Source organism: Nelusetta ayraudi, unplaced genomic scaffold (assembly GCF_046127955.1).
Source record: "Nelusetta ayraudi isolate G7.1 ecotype Tasmania unplaced genomic scaffold, CSIRO-AGI_Nayr_v1 ptg000026l, whole genome shotgun sequence".
Taxonomy (NCBI): Eukaryota; Metazoa; Chordata; class Actinopteri; order Tetraodontiformes; family Monacanthidae; genus Nelusetta; species Nelusetta ayraudi.
Genome location: NW_027466076.1, coordinates 8,616,999 through 8,640,000, shown reverse-complemented (window position 1 = coordinate 8,640,000; position 23,002 = coordinate 8,616,999). Strand labels below are relative to the sequence as shown.

Below are 23,002 nucleotides of genomic sequence, written 5' to 3'. Positions count from 1 at the left end.
TTCACATGAGAATCTCTCACTGGAGAACTAACGGTGATGTAAATATTGTCAAGAGTTTGTTTCTTTGGTAATGTTGTTTTACTATTTTAGGCACAAGAGAAACGTTTATCCGGATAATCCAGGAAGTTTGTCAGCTGTCTAAAATAGACAAGAAACATCCAAGTGGGAATTAAAGGCCACTTTCAGCCCCAGGATGTGATCTAATCATTTTACAGCAACTGCTATTTAACTTTTCAATATTGGTCTCATTCCTGCCTGACGACGGCAGCGCATTAAAACGAGTTGAGCAATTATTTAGTTCACAACGATAAACTGTGGCGGACATTATATTTCACCCATTCTAAAAAATGTTGTGTACTGTGACAATTGCACTTAAAAAAAAAAAAAAACTGCAAAAAAAGAAAGAAAAAGAAATGAACCTTATCCTTTTTGGTTCTTACCACATCTACTCTTCTGTCATGAAAGAAAGGTGACAGGAAAACTGACCCCGACCTTCGGAGATTACTTTCAAAAAAAGCATCTGGACCGAGTGGAGCTTGTGACAGAGGTGTTGCAACGCTGCTGAATGAGTCGCAGAGAGGCTGACGGGGCAATGTGCTTTGTCACACCGTGGCTCCGTGCACCTCAACGTGAACAGCACGGGCCCTCGGATGAGGGCACCGAGTCGCTGGAAAAGTCACAGCAGAAGGGGCCCAAAGCGGTGCGGGGAACAACTCTGAGAAATCCATGTTTCTTTGGAACTGTAAGGCAGCACAATCAGGTGTTTAACTGACAGCTTGTTCCCACATCCCTCTCTCTCTCTCTCTCTCTCTCTCAGGATGCCATGGCTCATGTTGGAGGCATCTGTCATTGATTCACTAATAATGTGAGGGCTGGTTCTTTGGAGAAGGGATGTATGGCTAAAGTTTAAAGGTCCCCTGGGACATGGTACACTGTCCAAACTCCAGCGCCGCACCGATCTGCAATCATCCCGGTCTGAAAAAAAAAAAACGAACGTGGCCCCCCCCCCCGGTAGAATTCTCTTGCACATTTCTTAATATTAAATATGAGCATGCACTAAACGTTATAGTGGCAGAAATGCAGAACCCACAACTTCAAAAGGCATGTCATAAGGCTGCATCTTCTGCCTTGCGGCAGAGGCTGCCGATAACATCTGCACAAACGTACACGTCGGTTGCTTAACGGCAAGTTCAACGAGCACGTATGTTAAGTGTACGAACTCCGACGTGGCCAAAACAACAAAAAACAACACAAACTTTCCCCTACCTGCCAGGATGGCTTTTCCGGGGTGCGTGAGCTTGGCTTTCCCAGCCGGAGCTGCAGCAGCCAGGCACTGCGGTCTGTAGAACGGGTTCACGAATCCAGGTTGTGGAGACATGACTGGTCAAAACTTTGTTGTTGTTGTTTTTCCCCCTTCTTCTTCTTCTTCTTTTTTTTTTTTTTTAAAGTCAACGCGGACGGGATGGCTCGATGCGGCGGCGGCGGCAGTCAGTCAGTCAGTCAGCCGTGTGGTCTTCATGCAGTCCGGGCGCCGTGTGCAAGGGAGTCGCGCCGCCGACTCTGACCATTGGACTTTTGATTGTGTTTGTGCACTTTTGCGGGTTGCTGCTTCCGCGGTAGGCGCACACGGGCCGTGGAGGAGAGCGTCGAGTCCGTGTAGGATCAGGGCGGGGCAGCGGGGCCCGCAACTCACAGGAACGCCATGTTTGTCACTGCTATTTAAGGGCGAACCGAGCGATTCCCCGCGAACGCTTCCGAAACGCTCTTCTCATTCGCCACTGTTCACGACGATACATTTCCGGTGTTGCACATTCTGTGAGCTATTGGCATTTCAGACAGCAGGGGGCGATGTTGAGCCGTTGGCCGTGTGTGTGTGCGGTCGACGTCAGACTTTTAATTTCGCCAGTTTTCAGACCAAGCAGCCGTAGTAACTCTTGAAAAAAAAAAAAAAAAATCGTGACTTTTTGAGAGTTATTCCTCTTACCAACGAGCCGCAGGGGCTACCGAAGCGTCTTCCTTATCCCAAACCAATTGATATTTGAACTATGAATACAAATGTTCATTTGATAGAGATAATGACCATTAAAACCAACACAACAACAAAAAAAGTTAATGCTATTGTGTAGAATGGGTCCAAATATATAGCTCATAACCAAAGCATATACAACATTGTTGTAGGTTTATAAAAAAAAAAAAAATGTTATAGCATGTGTTTTTCTCTGTGTATTTGTGGTGCTAAATTCTACCGACAAGTAACTGTGATGCAGCTTAAAATAGAAGCCCTCGTGAGCTAAGCCATCATAATGTCAAGCCTAGTTCTTAAGTGAGTTTCTTGATATATGACCCAGTGACACTGTGTTCTACACAACAACCAATTTGTTGGATGGTTGCCCAAGAAATCCTTTGAGAAAATCCTCTGCATTCTGAATTCCAAAGTACCAAGTACCAAGGTAACCATGCTTTATTTTCGCGTAGTCTTGACCATTTTAGTTTATGAATAAAACAATTAAATTTTTTTCTTTAATGTTGAAATTTATATATAAAAAGGCATTGCAGAATGTAAGGGATCTGTGGGTATTTGTTAAACAGGGCACATGTTGATACTTCAACACCCTTTCAACTTGTTCTTCACATCTTTTCATGATAATTGACTGTGCCATCATCTCATTGTTTTAGTGATTTTCAACAGTACGCTATCAAAACAGCTCCTTAGCCTTTCGAATATGTATAAAATCGGGCCTTAATCTATTCAGTTGGTGGGAGGTCCTCCAACACAAAGACATCCTTGGTAGATTTATGTATTTGACCTTGTGACACAAACCAAGACCCCTTCTGCTCAGACGAATAGGTGGGACCACAGACAGACACCCTTCATTGTTTTGGTTTTCAGTGGGGAAAACAGAAAAAAAACCAAAAAAAAAACCGCAATGACTATTTTCAATCCGTAGAAACTATTCTTGGACGGATTGATATTAGCAATTATTACGATTGTTAAATAATCCATTTAATTGTTCTCCTCGCGTCTTGTCATGGTAGGACGGGGGGGATTACGCTCTCGCGTTTGTGTCGACTCTCTGATCACGTTGAGCTCCAGTAGCGCGCATGCGCGGTGTGTCTCCTTCAGTGTGCCCCTGGTCCCCTTATAGGCAGTGCTACGCTAAGCTAGCTGTCAATCCACTCAGCAGCATCACGCCAGGGGCGCTCCAGGCTTTGCAGACTTCCCGTCCGAAACCTCGTTGCACTGGTAAGGCGGCCACGGACAATGGTGATAGAATTCAAATGATGTGCATATTTGGATGGATGAACGACGGTAGTAATAAACGCTGCACAATGTTACGTTTCCCCTACCCGTCAAGGTTAGCCACAGACAGTATAAGCTTGTTTAGCGATGCGGCTAACGGGACGTCTCTTATGTAATGATGTTTAGCCTCGTAATGCACACTTTAATCCTCGCTTGATAGGTTTCCTCTTTGATAGCGCAACGTCTCGGCACAGTTTGTACTTTAAGCGGTGCAATTAGCGACTTGAACCCCTGCCCAAGAAACCGCGCCTGCAAAAGGGGGTGTGTAAGGGATGCGGACAGAATATAATGTCCATAAGACAACCAGTTACTGATGATTAATCGTGCTATTGTCTTGCTAGTTAGCTTGTTACAGCAGCCCAGTCAACGGACAGCTAGCTGTCAAAAACCCCCCACGCCTCTCTCAGCGGCCCATCTGTTGTCCTTTGTCCCAAAAAAAGAAAGAAAAGGTGACTCGACTCGAGCAGCCAGCATCAGCAGCCATTAGTTGTTCACTAGGTAACTATCCGACTTGTGGTGCAACCAACCGTCATCGTGTGAGTTTATATGCTAACGGCAGCATCTTTCCAAGGACAAATGTCGAACGTCCTTTTTATTTATTTATTTATTTATTAGTTGCGCTTGGGTCTTGATAGTTCAGCAGGATGCAGAGGCTTCTGGCTTCCCGGCTGCATCTGAAGGAACAGTTTGTTCCCTTCTGCTGGCAAGCACATGCCGGCTGTTGTGTAAGAAGAAAATACGAAATAATTCAATGTCTGCTTTTCATAAGTATTGCTTGTGGTGCACCATTACGAGGAGGCACCACATACCCCCTCCCACCTCTGATTCTAGACCTTTTTGAGGGGAAAGGTTTAATGTCACGCCCCAACATTTCTGATTCATTGTTAGGTTTGTGCAATATATTGCAGTGACCACATCTTATCTCCTCCAGAACAATGGCCGTCCCTCCTTCTTACTCAGACCTGGGCAAAGCCGCCAAGGATATATTCAGCAAAGGCTATGGTGAGTACAGTTTCAGCCCAAAACGGTAAATTATTAACCTCCAGGAATTCTTCCAGAGTCACTGAGTCTTTTCAAATCTGCTGTGTAAGAAAGAACACTGAGATTTTTGTGCAGGTAACGTCAGTACAACTTGCATTAACCGAATGAATTGTGCAAGGCCTGATGGAATCTAATGGCGAAACGAATATTGCAATTAATGTGTCTTAACCCAGATTTCAAGTGTGACTTTCACGGTGGGTAAAACACTCATGCATGCAAAGGCCTCTAAAGAAATCTCTACACCATCTCAAACTGGTCGTTGACGCAGCAGAGGCAAGAAGAACCAGTTGAAGAGTTGAGAATAAGAAACTGAGAATGTCCAGCAATTTTCGGTCGACATGATGTCATCTTTTAAGCACCTCACCAGCTGGTCCATCGACTCGCACACATGCAACACTAGGCATTTCTGAAAGAACCTAAAGGGTCCCGTCTCATCCTGGACGCTCTCTGTTCACTCTTCTGCCCTGTGGGAGGCGCTCCAGAACAACAAATGACCCACACGAAAACAAAAACAAAACTTATATTAAGCAGATTTACAGTTGGAACAACCACCATGCAGGGCTGCCAGCATCTTAAATATATTAGTTTGTTATAATATGTTTTATTTGAATATTAGAGCACGTGTCCCATTTTATTCTATATTAACTCAAACTCTGTCAAAGTGTCAGTGTAAGCATGCAAGTTAAATTCAAGTGAGGTTTAATCATTATCCTGGTCCTGCACGCTGACTGACGTCTTTCTTTCCTTTCCTTTTCTTTTCTTTTCTTTTCTTTTCTTTTCTTTTCTTTTCACCCCACCAGGCTTCGGTGTCGTCAAACTGGACCTGAAGACCAAATCAGAGAGCGGAGTGGTGAGCGCACTTTCTTCACTCAACAAACGGGGATGTAACGGGATCAAAAGTGACAAAAGTGTCTGGATGCTGGAGTGGACAAATGAGCAATGTATTTTTTTTTCCCCCCCTGTTGAGAGAAAAGAGAAGTTTGGAACTACAGTAGGTTTGTCAGAGGCTGATAGTGGCGAGGGAGAATAGAGTTCGTGACACAGTCTGGGAGGTTGCAGAGGCTCCAGTGAGCCGTTGGACTAGTGTCCAGACTCTAGAGCAGGGGTGGGCAAACTACGGCCCGGGGGCCATATGCAGCCCGTTGGGCTTGAAGAAATTATATTAAAAGTAAGTAGGTTATAAAATGGATGTATTTCATTAAAAATAAATAAATCTGTGTTTTTGTGTGTAATTTCAATAAAGAGCTAAATACCATGGGGCTTCAAAGACACATACTGTCGAGTCTTAGAACCCACTGTGGCCCCACAAGTCAAAGAGTTTGCCCACAGCTGCTCCAGAGTGGATGAGAATGCAGAAAAATGTGACGGACAGAAAACAAAAATGCAGACATTGTCGGTTTCCCTAAACACGCTTTGTCAGAGGGTGCAAGACAGTGAGTGAAGGCCTGCTTAAATGATGACCAAAGGTGCAGAAGATCCAACCTTTTAGTCACTGAGAAAGTGAGTCGAACCACTGGGCTAACACACACCTGCAGCACTTTATTACTGTTGAGCGACACTCGACCGCCTTCTGCACCATTCCTTCACTTGTTTTAGTTCGTTTTGAACAGCAGTCAGTGAAGTGTTACGGTACTGTGAGCTCTTGATCTCTGCTCGGCTCCACCACTTGCTGCATCTCCTGGATGCTTTCCGTTCCGCTCTGCCGCTCCTCCCTCCGCCCTGAAGCCCGCAAGGTGAAGCCAGACGCCGGTGGCAGGGCTGAAGCTCTTCTGCAGAGAAACATGACCAGTTTCTGTCTGTCTGTGTGTGTATGTGAGTGTGTGTGTGTGCAGTAGCTTGTGTGTATGTGTCTCTCTAACCGCTGCTCTGTGTCCTCGCTGCTGCCTCCTCCTCCTCCACCGCTGCCGCCTCCTCCTCCTCCTCCTTCTCCTCCTCCGCCGCCACCACCGTCCGTTCTGGACCGGCCTGTGCTCTGATTGCGTAGATGGTAAGAACGGTGTCGGAGCGGACAGCTGTTTGTTTGTGCAACCACAACCATCACCACCACAGCACGCTTTCATGTTCACTCATTGATTTAGGGTCTCCATGGTCTGACTCTTAATCCATCCCTGTTTTTATTCCATGGAGCATGAATGTCTAGGTGTCTGTTTAACAGAAACCTAGACTTTCATGTTTTTTTTTTTTTGTTATCATTATTTCATTCATTCATTTATTTATTTATTTATTTATTCATGTACGTATTTATTTATTACGTTTTTATTACTTTATTTATTCAGGCAGTCATTTTGATGGTGAAAAAGCAACAAATAATTTGGATTTACTCGTAAAAATTCTTTTCCAACTTGCTTTGATAATGATAGGAACGGTTGTATTAAATCCAACCAAATCCAGCATTGTGAAACGACACAGCGGTCAACTGCCGCCATGTCTTTTCTCAAGGTGCAGCCAGGTTGCCCTGCAACTGCACTTCGCCGTTCCCTCTGGTTTTCAGTGGTCCAGTCAGTCCTCCCCAGCTGAGTGATTATCCTCCGTAAATAGGGCAGATATTTTAGGAATTATATCCTCGTTATTGTCGTCCCGCACACCGCGTCTCTCCTGCTGTATTCAGAGAATCGGGCCCGCAAGCCTCACGTGTGCGGGCGGTTTTACGAATACGGCCCTTTTTTTTTTTTTTCTGTGCGGTTTGGATTTTCGTCATCGTGAAGACAGCTTTTGAAAGTGCGCTTCCCACCAAGTTGTACGCAAATACATGAAAAGACGAACTTTGTCAGCAAGTAAACTGCAGACTTAACAATTGAGATAGTTTCAAACTTTCTCGCAGGAGCTTTTTTATGCATCTGAATGAATTTGCATCTTCTCCATCGCCGCGCTTCCAGATGGCATTTTGTTGTATTTCATGACTGGGATTCTTCTCCTGCCAGCCCACACATCTCCTCCCTCCTCTCGCCCGGCTGTGACTGAGATTTATATTTGGCTGCCACGTCCCTCACCTTGGGGTTGACGTGTGCTTGCCAGTGTGTGAGGTCCAACACGAACAAAAACAAAAACAAAACACAGTTGAAGCGTTGTGGAGTTTTGTGTTGACTGAGAGAGTAAAGGGCTGCAGCGAGCTGGGCCTTGACGTGACAGAGCGGCCGTTTGTGTAATGTGAACAGTAAATGATGTGTGATTAAATGGAGTGTTGTGTGCAAGTCAGTTCAGACGAGTCATTCAAGCGAGGATGACGACACACAGAAACAAACACAAATTCACCTCGGAAATTAATAAGCTGTATTCAACCTAAAAAAAAAAAAAAATCATTAAGGTTTATTTTTTTTTGTATTTGTATTTTTTTTTTCTAACCGTGTTTGTCATTTTATCTTTTCAAATCATCATGTCAGTATGTCCTGTAATTTTATTTTTCTGTCCGTTGTGTTTTCCTGTTAAAGTTTCACATTCAGTTTGGTCTGTGCTGGTCACTTAAAAGCAGGGCCACGTTGCATTTAAAGGGGAACTGCCTGCATCAAACCCAACATGTTGAGTTGGAATCGTTGTCCCGGCTAAACACAGAAAAAGAAGCAGGCGGTTCTGATAGTCGGTAGCTTGCAGAGGTCACAAAGCTGCAGGCGTGACCAAGAGAGAGCGAGTCTGAGACTATTAGAGACCCTAGAAGAGAGGCAAATTCTAGTGCTTAATCCCCCCCCCCCCACCCCCTGTTTTTTTTTTTAAGACAAAACGACACAACGATCTAAACCGCTGCCCCCCCCCCCCTCCACACACAGGAGTTCAACACGTCCGGCTCCAGTAACACAGACTCGGGCAAGGCCTCGGGCAGCCTGGAGACCAAGTACAAGATGAAGGAGCTGGGCCTGAGCTTCAGCCAGAAGTGGAACACGGACAACACGCTGGGCACCGAAGTCAGCGTGGAAGACCAGGTGTGTGTCTGCGTTTGTGTGTGTGTGTGTGTGTATCTGTGTCGGCGCTGTTGACACCAACGCAACGCTGTGCTTGTCTTCCAGCTGGCTCAAGGCCTGAAGGTGGCGCTGGACACGTCTTTTGTACCAAACACAGGGTGAGGTCCCTTTTCCTCTTCTTTTTACCCTCGTTTGACCAGGAACATCCCATTGAGATCAAGACCAAAACACAAAACACAGTTGCGATATACGGCGATAAAACAAATACAAATAAAGTAGAATTAAATCAATCTGAGCACTAGCAGACGGCTTTAAGCACCTTTGTATCCACCTGGCATCAATACGAGTCTCAGCATGCATCTGAAGTGTGATCCTCATCTTTAATCAATCAATCAATCAATCAATCAACTTTTATTTGTACTGTAAGTAAAGTGCGACACTGGCCAGGAAAAACTCCCCTGTAGGAAGAAACCCAGAGCAGAACCAGACACCAGAGGGCGCTCACCTGCCTATGACCAGTTGGGGTGAGAAGGAATTGAAAAAAAATGTAGAGAGAGAGAAATAGAAGTAGCCAGAGTGGCAGACAGGCCAGAGTGACAACAAAGCTCTGGCAATATAGATGTTAAATATATAAAAATGAATCATTCAAATATAGAAATACAGAAAGACACACATAAGTATCTGAGGTGTAACAGTATAGACATGTAAATGTATATAGATGCACCTAAAAACCTGGCAAACGCTCACCACATTTTTGCACGCAAACCCCAAATGAAACCGAACCAAACGAATTTGGAATGTGATGCATCAGTGCGCTAAACGGCACCTGGTTGCCCAGGAGGAGTTGGAGCTCAGCCGACCAATCAAAAAGATGCATGAAGTGCAGTGGATGCTCTGACGAACAGATGAACAGCAGACGGACACCTGACACCTGGGGGGGGGGCATTTCAGGCACAATTCTATCTTCGACCCGCCCTCAATTAAACAGTTTGCCTCGGGGTGATTCCCCCCCCACCCCCTCCCCCCTGATGACCATAAATAGACAGGTAACGGTGGCCAGATGTGGCTCAGAGCACCTAGAGTGCATTTTTATCAGCCCTGTTTTTCTGGGGGTTTTGTTCTGAATTATCGTGAGACTCCAGGTGGGTCTATGGTGACTGATGCCACTGCCTCTTACATGCCCCATCTTCATCTTTCTACTGGATCATCTACGTGACTTAAAGGCTGGACTATTTATTTCCCAGTGTCTTAAACTCAGCTTTATTCAACTTTTGCTTTGAGCTTCCATTAACTCCAGCTCTCAACAGAGGAATGGATGCGATGGTTTCAGATGTTCTCTAAACTCGGGGGGGGGTATTAGTCTGAAAAATAGGCAAGAAAATTGTTCTGAAGAAAAAACAACAACACTGGGAAAAAAATACACTGAAAAACCCTACATAAAAATAAATTAGCCCAGAAAACAGAGCTTTATCCCCCAAGTGAATGCAATGCGCTTCCGTATGTATTTGCCACATTGATAAAACATTTGTTATTTGGAGTCTTTATACATATGTACTGTCTGGCAAAGTACACTGAAGCACAGCTTCAAGTGGAACTGTTGGCCATCACGAAGAGCCCAATCCTGAAGTTTCCTGCCGTTCACCGTCTAACTGTCTGAACCCCCCCCCCCACCCTCCCCTTTACCAGTAAGAAGAGCGGCAAGCTGAAGACGGCCTACAAGCGGGACTTTGTGAACATGGGCTGCGACGTGGACCTCGAGGGTCCCATCATCCACGCCGCCGCCGTCCTGGGCTACGAGGGCTGGCTGGCCGGCTACCAGATGGCCTTCGACACGGCCAAGTCCAAACTGACCCAGAACAACTTCGCCCTGGGCTACCGGGCCGGGGACTTCCAGCTGCATACCAACGTGTGAGTGCTCGGCCGGTCGGCGGGTCGTCCGTCCGCGCCCTCGCCGCGCGCTCCCGGTAACTCCTCCTCCTCCTCCTCCTTCTTCTTCTTCTGTCCTCCCAGTAACGACGGGACGGAGTTCGGCGGCTCCATCTACCAGAAGGTGAACGACGAGCTGGAGACGGCCGTCACCCTGGCCTGGACCGCCGGCAGCAACAACACCCGCTTCGGCATCGCCGCCAAGTACAAGCTGGATAAGGACGCCTCCCTGTCTGTGAGTGTTCGCCAAAAAAAAGACTCCAAAAAAAATTCCAGCTCAATTTCTTGCAAGAACAAATCCCTCTGTTCGGTAACGTCACCTCACGTCGCTCCCCCCCCCGCAGGCCAAAGTGAACAACGCCAGCCTGATCGGAGTCGGCTACACCCAGAGCCTTCGGCCAGGTAAGGCCCCACCGCTGCCTCCTGAAGGCAAACTGTGCAGCTGTTCCCGGATTCTTTCAGGGTCGTCGTTTCCATTTTATTGCTTTTGCAGTGCAGAACCGACGATTAAAACCTTTGCAGTGCTCCCCGCTTCCATCTACCGTTCAGTTCACTCCCCCATTGCTCTCTGAAGGCACTTGGAAGTCGGCACAGCTGCGACGCGAGGCATCTCTTCCAAAGTGCCAAATCGATCTAATCCCATTGCGCGTCGGTAGCGAAGAAGGAACATACAAATTGATATGAGAACACAACATGCAACAAGGGTTGCTTCACATCGAGCGGTTTTCATAACCCGAGTAGGATGCAGCCAAATTGCAAATTACCGCTGCCCTCTGAACCTCCAGTCAGCGCCTGCAGCAGGTGCTCCGCCCGTCAGGCTCGCACATGTTCGCGAGCTAGTGAGCTTCGCACACCTCTCTCTTATCTAACGCGATCCAGCGATCGCGCAGCACTTATGTAACGACCTGGCTTCACCTGCAGCGTATAGCCGGAGACGTTAAGCTTCACGTCGGTTGCCAGGTTTGCTCACACCTTGGCATCGCGCCGGGTCACGCACCGGGAGACTGCCACGTGACGCCGACAGGAGGAGCTGATGCGTCAAACCACTGAGACGATTATGGCATTGTGTTTGTTTCCACGGAGCATCTTGTTAGTCGCTGCACTGTTAATTCACTCTTTATTACGCAAGGCGTCCCTGCTGATAGCTCGGGCGCGCCGCCTGCGGACGCATTATGCAGCACCTGCATAAAGAGCACCTCCTAATAAATGTGCTGATTATTTTTTTTAACGTGAAAATTATCACGAAATCACGCGATAGTTTCACACGATAAGGTGAAATTTATCACGTAAAAACGGGATCATTTTCACGGTATTGATCATTTTCAGATAACGTGAAAATTATCACGTAAAAACTTGATTGTTTCATGTTATAACGTGATACTTAGCCCTGTTTTTTTTTTTTTTTTTTTCTAAGGTGGCAGCAATGCGCTTCCATTGTATTGGTGATTTGTTTTTGGAATGATTTTTTTTTTTTTTAGCTATCAAAGGCGTCTGAAATAAGAATTTCGTGTGTTTTAATGTAGCTTACTGATTCATTAAGGTTTGAACTGCACTTTCATATGAAACAAAATTCTTTACCGTTTGTTATTGGTCTTCCATGCAATTCGGACATCTTAACCAGGTTGCTCTCTTTCACCTGGTTGAATAAAATCACTGTAATCTTAACAGCTTTAATGAAATAGTATTATCCTGACATTTTTAAGATATTGTATACCAATGACGAGCCGTTTTCCGTGCGGCCGCAGGTGTGAAGGTCACCCTCTCGGCCCTGATCGACGGCAAGAACTTCAACGCCGGCGGACACAAAGTGGGCATGGGCTTCGAGCTGGAGGCGTGAGCGACGGAACCCGGAAACCCATCAGCGAAAATTCGGAAGAATCAGAAGTCCTCAAGACACGTGACCGTACACTCCTCTGCCCCCCCCCCCCTCCCCCCTTCCCCCTCCAGTTCCCTTCCCTTACAAACACACACAGAAACGCACCCCCCCACCCCCGCTCACACGCCACGAGTGTTTTTGACAGTAACCGTTTTCAATCTCAGCAACATGTGCAAACGCGCCCGCCCCCCCCCGGAGGAGCCGTGAGGTCCCGTGCCCCCTGAAAAAAGAAAAAACTGACGGCATGTAGTCCTTAGATATTGTCATGTTTTAACGCTTACTGAAGTCACGCTATTTATTTCCCTGTAGCCCTTGAATCGAGTAGTCGACGGTGTAACACGCGTAGCATTCGGCCGTTTCGGAAGCATGTGAAGGAGCGAGACGTGGACGCAGAGCAGAAGAAGGCTTTAATTTGCTTGGAGGAAAGTCGGAGCTGGGTCTGTTTTTTTTTTGTTTTTTTTGTTTCGTTTTGTCGTTCTGTATTTTCTTTTTTCTTTTTTTAAGGGTTCAAACAATTTATTGGTGTTCGTCACGGACTATTTAAGCTGCACGTTTGCCGCAAGACGTCCGTCCGTCCGTCCGTCCCGTTTTTGTCACTTTTGCTGCAAGACATTTCGGGAACAAGTGACTGAATTCTTACAAGATCTTGAGAGGTCAGTTGAAAGAAGGAAGCCACTTGGTCGCAATCACAGAAGCGAGCGCAGACGCTCTTTCAAAGGTCTTTGTGACTCCTCACTCCGGTAGGTGAAATCAGTGTCGTGGGATCTTCTGGTAGCTTGTGTAGTTAGTTCGCATTTCCACAATATTGGTTTCATCTATCCGTCCCACCTTGGCAGTCACAAAGAGAAACACTTTGGGGGGGCGTCTAAGCTCGGTGGCTGGCTGTTTCCTCATGTTGCTAGGAAGACTGCGCCTGTTGCTGACAACCCGACACTCCTCAGATGTCTGTGCTCATGGTGCAGTTGAACAACCGGTGAGATACTCCAGTCGACGGTGATCACAGTGCGATGCTGGAGGATGTTCCCACACAACTATCCTGTTACTTATTTTTGGCATTTGATCATAATTCGGGACAGCCTCAGCGAAGGCCTGCTCTGATCAGAGCAGGCCTTCGCTGAGGCGAAGACTCGATTGTTTTTTGTTTAATTTTTTTGTCCATCTATTTATGTTTCCACGATGATGAGCCTCACTTTTGTCACTTATTAGACACAGTACCTCATTTTTCCAATGTCAATTAAGGGAATTCTAATAAAAAATAATAAATTATAACATTTTTCGGAGAAACCTGTCATTCTTTTCTGCTGTGAACGTAAGGACTCATTACAGGTTACATGAATTGGATGAATTCTGAAGCATACTTTTTATGATTCAAACTTTTTTTGCTCTTTACAAACACAAAAAAGAACAAGTAATCAAATGACAAATGCTGATTGTGCAGCAACAAAGACATTTGGCTACAGAAGATGTATAATGTACAGTGTTTGCACTCCAGCAAACGGAAGAAAGAGGACAAAAAACAAAAACAAAATATCCAAATACTAAAAAAAATAGACAGTAAAAAGGAGGGGGGGGGCGATAATAAGAGATCATGTGCTGTACATTCAGCGATACTAGGTATCAATTGGTGATTGGTGATTGGTGCGTCAATCAGGCTTTTTCAGGTTCAATAAATATTTATATAGCTTTCCACTGCGTTCATTAGTCAGTATGACAAAGCCAGCTAATCTGGCTAAGTGAATGTGCCAGAGGTTGACACAGGGAGGGAAGCATCAATGCTATCTAGGTCATCGAGTAGGGACGGATCCTCTAAAATATTCAGTCTCTGGGAGAAGGGCGTGTCATGTCCAATAATCTTTGTTATATTGCTGTGAATCTCACACCAAAAGTCCTCTTGTCAGAGTGGGCGTGTCCCGCCTGGAGCTGATGGGTGGAGGTGCCATTCTGGCGAGAGTTCAGAAGCATCTGGGATGGGGAAATCTTCTCTATTGCCTACCGACCTACCTCAAAACCCCCAAAATGTCAGATGGCGCTCAATGCAAATGAACAGACTAAGAAATCTATAAGATAAACATTTGTTATGTTGTCAGGTGGCGCAACTGATAATCGTCAGGTGGTGCGACTGGGTAAAATATTAATTTAAACATCGAAATAAAAGGTTAAAGTGAGCAAATGGTTGAGAACTATAATATGCTATAGCTATTTATTGTAAATACAAAACACAACCACAAAATAATGTCTTTGGGAGAGTAGACACTTTAAGGGACCTTTGCTAAAAAATTTCACTTGGAATAAATAGTAGGAAAATGAATAAATTGTTACAAATATTTGGTTGTGCCACCCGATATATTTTAGGCAGAGAAGTTAAAAAACACTGCTAGGAATTTATTTAAAAACTTTGAATTGTTATTTCATAAATTAGGCTTGTTTAAACACATTGTCACAGTTTGAAAAATTGAATCAAAACATTTTGAAAAGGTTTTTAAAAAATACCTCTTTAGCAACACCATCTGTGGACTTTATCCTGGCAGGATGATGGTTACTGTCAAGGGAACCGTGCTGCCCAGTGTCAACAGCTTCGACGTGTACCTCCGCTATCAGAATGCGGTAAGATTATGAATTAAAGTAAAGCAAAATATGAAGATTTTAAGTCAGTAAGAAAAACCAAATCTCACAGTCAAAACATGTCTTTAATGTCTTTAATATCCAGAAAGACATTATGTACTATGTCAGAAAACCAAACATGAACATAATCTTCAGGATCATGCAAAGAAACTGGTCAATCAATACAAACTTACTGTGTCGAAGTTTGTCTTTTTTTTTTTGGTGCACATACAAAAAAAGTATCAGTCTTAAATTGATAACTTGATGCCATTACTAAAGAAAATCATGCATGCAAGCAAGACTTACCCAGCATCTAGCTAAGTTTCAGTAATTTGTCCCCAGTGCACAAAAGCCAGTGTTCATCCATCTGCACGTAAGCCAAAGGCGGAAACGACTTTGTAAAGTTGTGTACAGTTGCATGGCACAACAGAAACATCACCAGTTTTCCTGTATGAACCCACGGACTCCCAAAAGTACCTCAATGTCCCCCCCCAAAAAAAGTGGTCAAAGTATGTCTGACTGAGCTTCCAGACAAAGCAGTAGTAATAGTATTTTGGGGCGTCTACATCTGAAATCAACATTCGTAACTATGGGGTGTCACCATTTAAAGGGCCCACATTCTGTTCATGTTACCATGTTTATTTTTTCCACGTAGTACTTCCGGGGGGAATTGGGGGTTGGGCAGCCTCACCTGAATAGCTATCAAAAAACAACAGCTACGTAGCTATATGTTGAAACTAATGCTTTGCTAAACCTCCCGCATGTCGGGAAGAGGGCGAAACAAAGAGGCTGTGAGGAGTGTGTGGAGTCTTACAGGGTGGAACCTGGCCGGGGGCGTTGTCACTATGCAGTAAATGAAGTACAGAAGGAGTCGTCGCCTCTCTGGGGCGATCACAGACAGCTTTAAAAACATCACAGATGTAAATGTCGTATGATATGGTCCTTGAAATCTCAATCTAAAAATGCAGTGTCCACTGACTGAGCTGGCAGTGTTTTCAACGCTATCATGCTAGCATTAGACAAGATGAACGCTGCCACTTTTGCTGTATTAAATCACTCTGTGTGGACTGTGGAAAATTCTCCTGGACAATCTTAACTGTAAAATGAAAGGATGCCGTTTCTCTTGAGACACCTACAGAAAACCTTTCGTTAGCAGGAAATCTGATAAGGTTCAGAGGTTCGACCCTTTCAAGATCTGGAATGTTCTTCTGTAAACTGGGAGATGAACTCTTGAGAAAAAGGTCACTTCCAAACAGAGCTGCGCCACTGGAGCGACCTCAGCCTTTCCTCAGTCTTTCAAAAATCTTGAAGCTTTCCTTTTTTTAAAGAAAAAAAAAAAATTTGGCTGCGAGTTGTGTCACTTATGTTTCATAAACGCTTCACAGTTTCCTCACGGCTGAAGAATGTGAGTCATCCAGACGCTCCCTGCGGCCGATTTCACAGCAGGTTGACTTTAGCCACGACTTGCTTGCAGCCTGTCTGGGAGTACTGCCGACCCCCAACCTCAGGGTAATATTCCAGTTCCGCCGCCAGCCGCTCAATGTTGTTCTGATCCGGGTAGAACCCCTCCTGGGTCATCTCGTCCAGGAAGCACTCCATCACGTGATCTTTCTCCAACAGGCCCAGGGGCAGGATCTCGGCCTCTGTCCACAGCAGGTGGCGCTTCTCCAGAGTGTCGTGCAAAACCGGCGTCAGACCTCTCAGCAGGTGGCCGTAACGGCCGGACGCTGTGGCCACGGGGTCTCTGGAGGAGTTGTGCAGCACGTACCGGGTGATGTGCTCCTGTCCCAGGTTGCTCATCAGCAGGTAGATGGCGTTCAGATACTCGTTGGACTGCTTGGCGGACATGGCGTGCCACAGCGTGTCCAGGATCTCCTCGTGCATGTGCTCCACCTCGTCGAAGATGAACACCGGGATCTTCTCCTCCTCCTCGCCGCGCTCCACCATCTCCGAGATGACCACCGAGAGGTTGCGGGCGCAGTGAGGGGCGATGGCCTCCTGGGGGCAGTGGTGGAGGACGTAGTACTGCATCACCAGAGGGTCTCCCACCACGGAGCGGAAGTGTCCGGCCAGGAGGCGTCCCAGGTGGCTCTTGCCAACTCCGGTGGGCCCGTGCAGGGACAGGACCAGGGGCTTGTTGTGGACGTAGGTGGAGAGGTAGTCCTTCAGGTGGTGTATGAGACCGTCCACTGCCCCCTGCTGGCCAAAGACCTCCCTCTTCATTGACTTCTCCAGCCCCTCCAGGTCGTACTTGATGACGTGATCATCCAGGTTCTCGATGGCGTTGTAGACCTGAAAAGGATGGGGACATAAACACATTGGGTTGAGAGAAGAAAACTGATGACGCGCCATGCAGGAAATTACGAGCAGTACATCCTTATTTCAGAGGTCACTTCCTGTCAAAATGACATCCGCATCTCTTTGATGTAATCAAAAAGATTTCCCTTGGCAATTAACGTGGGACAACACCGTATATAAAAAAAAATGACAGCTGTTTTGATGAATTCATTACTGTTGATTTCAACCAGACAAATGAGATTTCCTTTTTTTTTTCAATAAAGCTTTTTTTTGGTAATCACGGGAAACTCCGAGGAACTGAACCTCGGGTTAAACTCTTGCCAAAGCACCACCCTTTGCTCAACTTTCGATGAGCAAACGGTTCTACTGATGAATCTGTGACCGCCACTGTTTACAAGCTTGCAGGAGCTTCCTGTTTTCATTGGGGCTAAACCACTCTTGGAGCTACCGGTAAGCTCCCTCCTCAGAGAAAGCCGAGTGGTTCGGTCATTCTCAAATTTTGACCGAGTTTGATGAGACGCTGATACATTGAGATAAAGCCTCAATAAAAACTCAAGAATGAAAAACAAAGTGTGAAATAACCTTTACACGAGCACCATTTCTGTTTATGACAGCTTCTCGGTCTCATGCTGTCCCCTTAATAAAGATGTTAAATGAAAATTCCCTCTTGTTTTTAATGGGGTGGTTGTTAATATATATATATTTTTTAAATGGCAATAGAGACATGCTGCTCTGTCAACCTAATGTTTCCAGGCTAGTCTATTTGTTTACTCCCTCAAATTCATCACTTATTTGGATTTGCATCAAACAGGGAAGCGGGACAGCGCAAGTACGTCTCCGCGCACCTGCAAAGAGCATGGCTAGCCAAAGAGCTTAGCTAGTGAGAGCCATCATTAAAAAACTATTAGTAATTACCCGACACACATACAATTGAGCGATTATAGACTCCGCCTATATTATTATAGAAGCTCTAAAGGAAAAAATAGAGATTTATTACAGTCAATCCTTAGGATTAAGAGATGACGCACAGCCCATCTGAGGCATCTGAATAAACATTGGAGTGGGTATTTATAGCTGGCATACTTTGAAGGGAGCAGCGTATAGAGTCGTACCCTGAATGCAGCACGTGCAGGCAACCTAGTTGTGGAAATACGCCCTAGCAGCAAGCGTCAATAAAACAAACTTTGCTTTGTTTCGTTTTAGCACGTGCCTTTGCCAACATATTGGAACCAGCAATAACAAGCAGTCAGAGTGCGTTTTTGCAGTTCCTCCCATAGACCGCACCGTTGCCTGGACATTTCAGCAATGGGAATGTCTGTGAAACACAAAAGGTGTTTTTACTTTTCCTGACTTCCTAAATGACTCAAGGTTTCGGTCGACAGCCCCCCCCCCCTTTTTTTTTTTTTTTTCCCGAAAAGCTTTTATTTTGACGGTGTGTCACTCTGCTCCAACTACACCCTGTCCACACCCAGAGGAGAACGTTAATGCTGATGTCTGGATTAATTCAGGGAAAATCGAGGCTGAACAATGACCTAACTCTAAGTCACACAGGACTCCAAGTCCGGTTCTTTGATTGGAGTGCATTAAAACGACCCGCATCATTTATCTTCGTCTCAGTACATCCACCCTGACAAGCTGCAAGCTGAAGTGTTTTCAGCTGTTCTGAATAAACATATTGGGGCTGATGAAGCAGGAAGTCTTTGCTGCATGCTGCCCATGACACAGCCCAGAAGGAGCTGCCGTTCAAGATATTAGCACAGTTCCGGCTTTAGATGCAGTTTTATTAAAACTGGAGGGCACGAGATGTTTGCGCTTGACCTCTGACTGTCTGTGGCAAGAGTTCCAAACATCGTGGTTGGAGCGTAATTCTGCCAACCAGTAGGTCCGGAGCCTCTTGGAGACAAATATAGATCTGATTAGCCACCTAACCTTAAGGACTGCTTGTAGAAGCGTCTCAACATGTGGTACCAACCAAACATGTGAAATAAGCTGATCGCCCACCACTTGTGCCTCGTCTGGAGGCAGTGGGGGGAGCGCTCTGAGTTTTTTTTGTGCGTGTCGCACGTCGCCTCGGTGTAGTACCGATATACCGATACTACGGGCAAGTCATTTCGTATCGTTTTTACTTTTCAGTATCGAAAAGAAAAAAAAAATCGATATATCACTAATAACACTAATGTACACTGAACTCATGTACTCTGCACTATTCTTATTTTACTTTATTTCTGCACTATTTTATACTTATGTGTATCTTATTGTATTTAAACATTCTTAAAAATACCAAGCAAGAGTAGCGCCTCAAATATCTTGTTTGTTTTTTTTGTTTGTTTTTTTTAACTACTAAGACAATACAGGCTTCTGATTGTGATCCGATTTTATGTATGTGAAGTAGCTTAGTCAAGTCATCCACTCTGCTTCTGTTTCTACTCTTTATCTGCCGGCGATACATGAAAAAAAAAAAAAAAAAAAAAAAAAAATCCAAGAAATTTGGGAGATGTTCCATCCAGCTTCACGTGAATGAATGAAGACGATCGGTTTAAATCAGATGCAAGCAAAGTCCTGATTGGCCGAGACATGATAACTGTCACATTCCCAGACGTTACCTGGACGAAGACGATGGCGAGGAGCAGGTAGAGGAAGTACTTGGCCCGGTTGTAGTCCTGCCTCGGCGGGGCCCTGCGCCTCCTGCTGCTGGGGAACAACACCCGCCTCTTCCTCCTCTTCTTCTTCTTCTGGGGCGCCGAGGACGACGTGGTGGTGGTGGGGCAGCCGGAGGGGCCGAGCCCGTCGAAGGTGAAGATTTTGGGGCTGCTTTTCACCGGGGCCCCTGTGAGCGAGTCCACGCCCCCCCGAGCCGTGGCCAGCTCCTGGCGCCGCCTCTTCAGGGCCTGATATTTCTGCTTGATGCGGATGACGGCGAGCAGCGACGTGGAGAAGCTACTCTGGCTGAAGTTCCGCCCGCTGCCCTGTTTCTTCTCCGTCTCTTCCTCCGTTTCCCCGTCAGGCTGCGTCTCGTCGTCCGTCTGAGACGCCGAGGTGCTGCTGTCCTGGTCGCTCATCTGCAAACAACAACGTCTCGAGTCTTACAAAGGCTTGATTTTAAAGAATTTGTAATTAACTGTGCAATTTGTTCAGCGTTATTTTTCATTCGGTTTGTGGTTATGGCGCAGGTCAATTCACAAAAATTGGCCCGAATGTAGTCACTCTCCTTTCCGAGTAATTTCAGTGGCGGCTGTGTTGGTTGCAGAAACTAGCCAGTGATTACCTCAAAATCCATCTTAATACGTTAATCATTTTTCTAAAACAAAGATACACAATTACTGATTAATGCACCTTCAACGCTCAGTTAATGATTCTTTTCACTGGCCTGCCAACACGCCCCGTGAACATAATGTTATCGGTTGCTGGGCGTGCTTTGTTTAGGCACAACACCTGGGTATTTCTGCTGAAAAGTCCGCTCTCCTTCAGCTTTTCCCACTGGCCACTCGCGGTATTGCAGCTCAAAGCTTTCCAGCGGGTCAGGATGGATTTTCTCTCGAGCACCATCCTTACAAAAGAGTCTGGTGAAAGGGGGGAAAGATCGTCTTTACTTTGCGTCGTCATTTTCTATTTCTAAATAAAGCTCTCTACTTGTTAAAGAAAAGTCACGTTTTAAGACGCAAACAAGCTAAATCAGCCTGAAAGCCACGGAGAAGCAGTTGTCCACAAAATGACTTTAACCCTGTCGGTTCCCTGCACGCGTTCGGAAGGGAACCGACAGGGGACGTTGCTATTAACGCTACAGGAAGCGGTACTGGAGCCCTTTGTGACATCACAAAAGGTCAGTTTCCAGAACTGTGCGCAACGGCACGCACTCCCTGGGAGGCAGAGGCGAGGCGGAGGGATTTTTCTCATTTCTGGACTCTCAGCGGGCTGGAGAGTCGTGTTATTGTTGGCGAGGTGAAAGTTTGCATAATATGGGGCCCTTCAGATTTGAATGAGCAGAAAAAGAAGTTGACGGCTGCGGCGGGCGGCTCTTCCTTCCTCTCTGTTGTTATCGCAACGTCTGTTTCTCAAAGTGTGCGGCGCCGAGGCCTGCAACTGGCCCCGGTCCGATGTTAGATAACGCCCTGCTACATTCTGCTGCCTGAGAAGTGATCTCATGTGTTCAGACGCATCAAACCATGAGAGAGAAGGAAAGGAGGACAAACAGATGGGTTAAATGCAACTGAATTGATCTGAACAAAGAGGGAGGGAAAGAGTCTGATCCTCATGTTTGTTCAGATTTTTCACTCCACTATACGAGGGATTTAAAAAAAAAACGGCCATTTTCAGCAAATTTCATAAATATGAGTTTATTGCAGCTAAACTGGCCCAAGTCACTCAGCAGTTTAACTCAATTTCTTTTCGTGGGATTCGTTTCTACTTATAGGGGGGCTCCTTGTCACGCCCTCCAGAAGTGACGGCCCAGGGCGAAGCGAAGGGGACGGCGCGAGAAGGAAGTGTTGCAGGAAACGCCTGCGCAACAAGGCGGCCCGCGTCAGGTCAGCGGGTGGCTGTCGTGAACCCACCTGAACCCCTCGCCCGCCCGCCCGCCCGCCCCCCCCCCCCCCCCCCCCCGACTCCACGCGCAGTCCTGCCCGCAGACCTCCAGCCCGCAAGGCTTCACCCTCGACCCCGCGACAAACATGACACGTGCGCATTTTTTTTTTTCCAGCTTTGGGCTACGACGCTACGTCGCTCCCTCTCGCCTCGCGCAGAAAGCGGAAGTAGAATCGACGGCCGGAGGAGGAGGAGGAGGTTGGCCCCGACGATGAAAGGGCCTCTTTCAAATGGAAAAAAAAAAAAAAAAAAAACCTGGATAGTGAATAATGAGTCGTGTGATAAAGGTTTGATGCCAAGAGTGGCACAGCCAACACTTTTGGTTATGTAACTGCCAATTTTCTCTGGAAGTTGCTGTAAAATCCAACCAGTTTTATTGGTTCTTCAAACATCACCAAATGCAAATTGGGGACTGGAGGGGGGTGGGGGGTGGGTGGGAGTGATAGCACCGTTTGTTCAGCTCTTATCTGTCATTTTACGTGCAGGGACCTGAAAGGACGGGCTGCATTCCAGGCATTTTAAGAACGTCTCACTGGTATTAACTCGGCAAGCGGGGCAAAACAAAAAATAAACGAAGAGAAAACAGACTCTGTGCAAAAACACGCGCGTTTGCATTCCATCTCCCTGAAATTAAAATCCTTCCTCCTGATACTGCCGACGAGGAAGAAGAATTTTTTCAGTTTTCGTTTTTTAATCTCATGCGGAGTTTCCCCTCATTTTCTTCCTCACGCAGTAACAGAGACAGGTACACCCAGCTGCGCACGCACGCACACACACACACACACACACATACCTCACCCAGCCTGTGGGAATAGAAGGAGGTCAGTGAAATATGAGAGGTGCAGTGCAGTGAAATACAGAGTAAAGTCTGCAACAACAACAAAAAAAAAAAAGCAACAGCAAAACAAATATTCTTACCTTCAGTGCGGCTGGAATGTCCCCGGTGAGAAAAGAGAGTTTGCTTCAGTCCATAGTTTGGAAGAGGAGGAAGCGGAGAACAGCTGCACGCAGCTCAGCGCAGGAAGAGATCTGCCTATCTTACCTCAAAATCCTCTTCGCAACCATCTGCTGGCTCCTCCCCGCTTGTTTTTTTTTTTTTCTTCAGTCCCTCAGTCAGTCCTCTCTGTCCAGTTCCTCCTCCTCCTCCTCCTCCTCCTCCCTCAGGGGCTGGACACATTCCACCCTCTCTGTATCGCTCACTCATCCATTCTGTTTGACTTGCGGTTTCTGAAAAACAGCCTCAGATCATTTTCTATGCAGCCGCCCGGCAACTTCGTTAGGCACCTTGGTGGCACAGGTGCATGTTGCCATTTGAGAAACGCCTTTTACTCATTATGGTATGGATCAGGGGTGGGTCAAACTTTTTGACTGGTGGGGCCACAGTGGGAACTAAAATCTGACAGAGGGGGCCGGAGCAGCAGCAGATGGATGAAGAGTTTTGGTGACCCACCTCACAGGAGAAAAAAAAAAATATTATGGGATATG

The 23,002-nt window shown here is 46.2% G+C and overlaps 3 protein-coding genes across 4 annotated transcripts in view; 1 reads left to right on the top strand and 2 right to left on the bottom strand.

Annotated features, from left to right (window-relative positions):
- slc25a1b (slc25a1 solute carrier family 25 member 1b) overlaps positions 1-1,817 on the bottom strand; it is a 10,305-nt gene extending 8,488 nt beyond the window's left edge. Inside the window, exon 1 of the mRNA XM_076029625.1 lies at positions 1,267-1,817. Within this exon, the coding sequence (XP_075885740.1) occupies positions 1,267-1,378 (112 nt within the window). The 5' untranslated portion in view covers positions 1,379-1,817. The remainder of the gene's footprint in view (positions 1-1,266) is intronic.
- Positions 1,818-2,370: 553 nt separating this feature from the next.
- LOC142890521 (non-selective voltage-gated ion channel VDAC2) lies at positions 2,371-13,310 on the top strand. 2 transcript variants are annotated; one of them, XM_076029628.1, is made up of 10 exons: positions 2,371-2,450; positions 3,186-3,244; positions 4,233-4,303; positions 5,143-5,192; positions 8,104-8,256; positions 8,341-8,393; positions 9,922-10,143; positions 10,246-10,396; positions 10,506-10,563; positions 11,907-13,310. In XM_076029628.1, the coding sequence occupies exons 3-10, from the start codon at positions 4,237-4,239 to the stop codon at positions 11,996-11,998; spliced, it is 846 nt and encodes a 281-aa protein (XP_075885743.1). In that variant the 5' UTR covers positions 2,371-2,450; positions 3,186-3,244; positions 4,233-4,236; the 3' UTR covers positions 11,999-13,310. The 2 variants fall into 2 exon arrangements, with proteins under 2 accessions (XP_075885743.1, XP_075885742.1); XM_076029627.1 differs by lacking the exon at positions 2,371-2,450 and having other exon boundaries at positions 3,033-3,244.
- A 2,664-nt stretch (positions 13,311-15,974) lies between these two features.
- On the bottom strand, positions 15,975-22,590 carry tor4aa (torsin family 4, member Aa). The gene is made up of 4 exons (XM_076029624.1): positions 22,436-22,590; positions 20,369-20,496; positions 19,540-19,995; positions 15,975-16,930 (listed from the first exon to the last, which is right to left on the bottom strand). The coding sequence occupies exons 2-4, from the start codon at positions 20,480-20,482 to the stop codon at positions 16,076-16,078; spliced, it is 1,425 nt and encodes a 474-aa protein (XP_075885739.1). The 5' UTR covers positions 20,483-20,496; positions 22,436-22,590; the 3' UTR covers positions 15,975-16,075.
- Positions 22,591-23,002: the final 412 nt, after the last annotated feature.

Coding starts and splice junctions, on each gene's coding strand:
- tor4aa (XM_076029624.1), bottom strand. CDS start 20,482: ATGGTGCTCGAGAGAAAATCCATCCTGACCCGCTGGAAAGCTTTGAGC. Junction 19,996..20,368: donor TTTTCAGCAGAAATACCCAG/GTGTTGTGCCTA, acceptor TGTTGTTTGCAG/ATGAGCGACCAGGACAGCAG. Junction 16,931..19,539: donor TCGCCATCGTCTTCGTCCAG/GTAACGTCTGGG, acceptor CATCCTTTTCAG/GTCTACAACGCCATCGAGAA.
- LOC142890521 (XM_076029628.1), top strand. CDS start 4,237: ATGGCCGTCCCTCCTTCTTACTCAGACCTGGGCAAAGCCGCCAAGGAT. Junction 8,257..8,340: donor AAGTCAGCGTGGAAGACCAG/GTGTGTGTCTGC, acceptor CTTGTCTTCCAG/CTGGCTCAAGGCCTGAAGGT. Junction 8,394..9,921: donor TCTTTTGTACCAAACACAGG/GTGAGGTCCCTT, acceptor CCCCTTTACCAG/TAAGAAGAGCGGCAAGCTGA.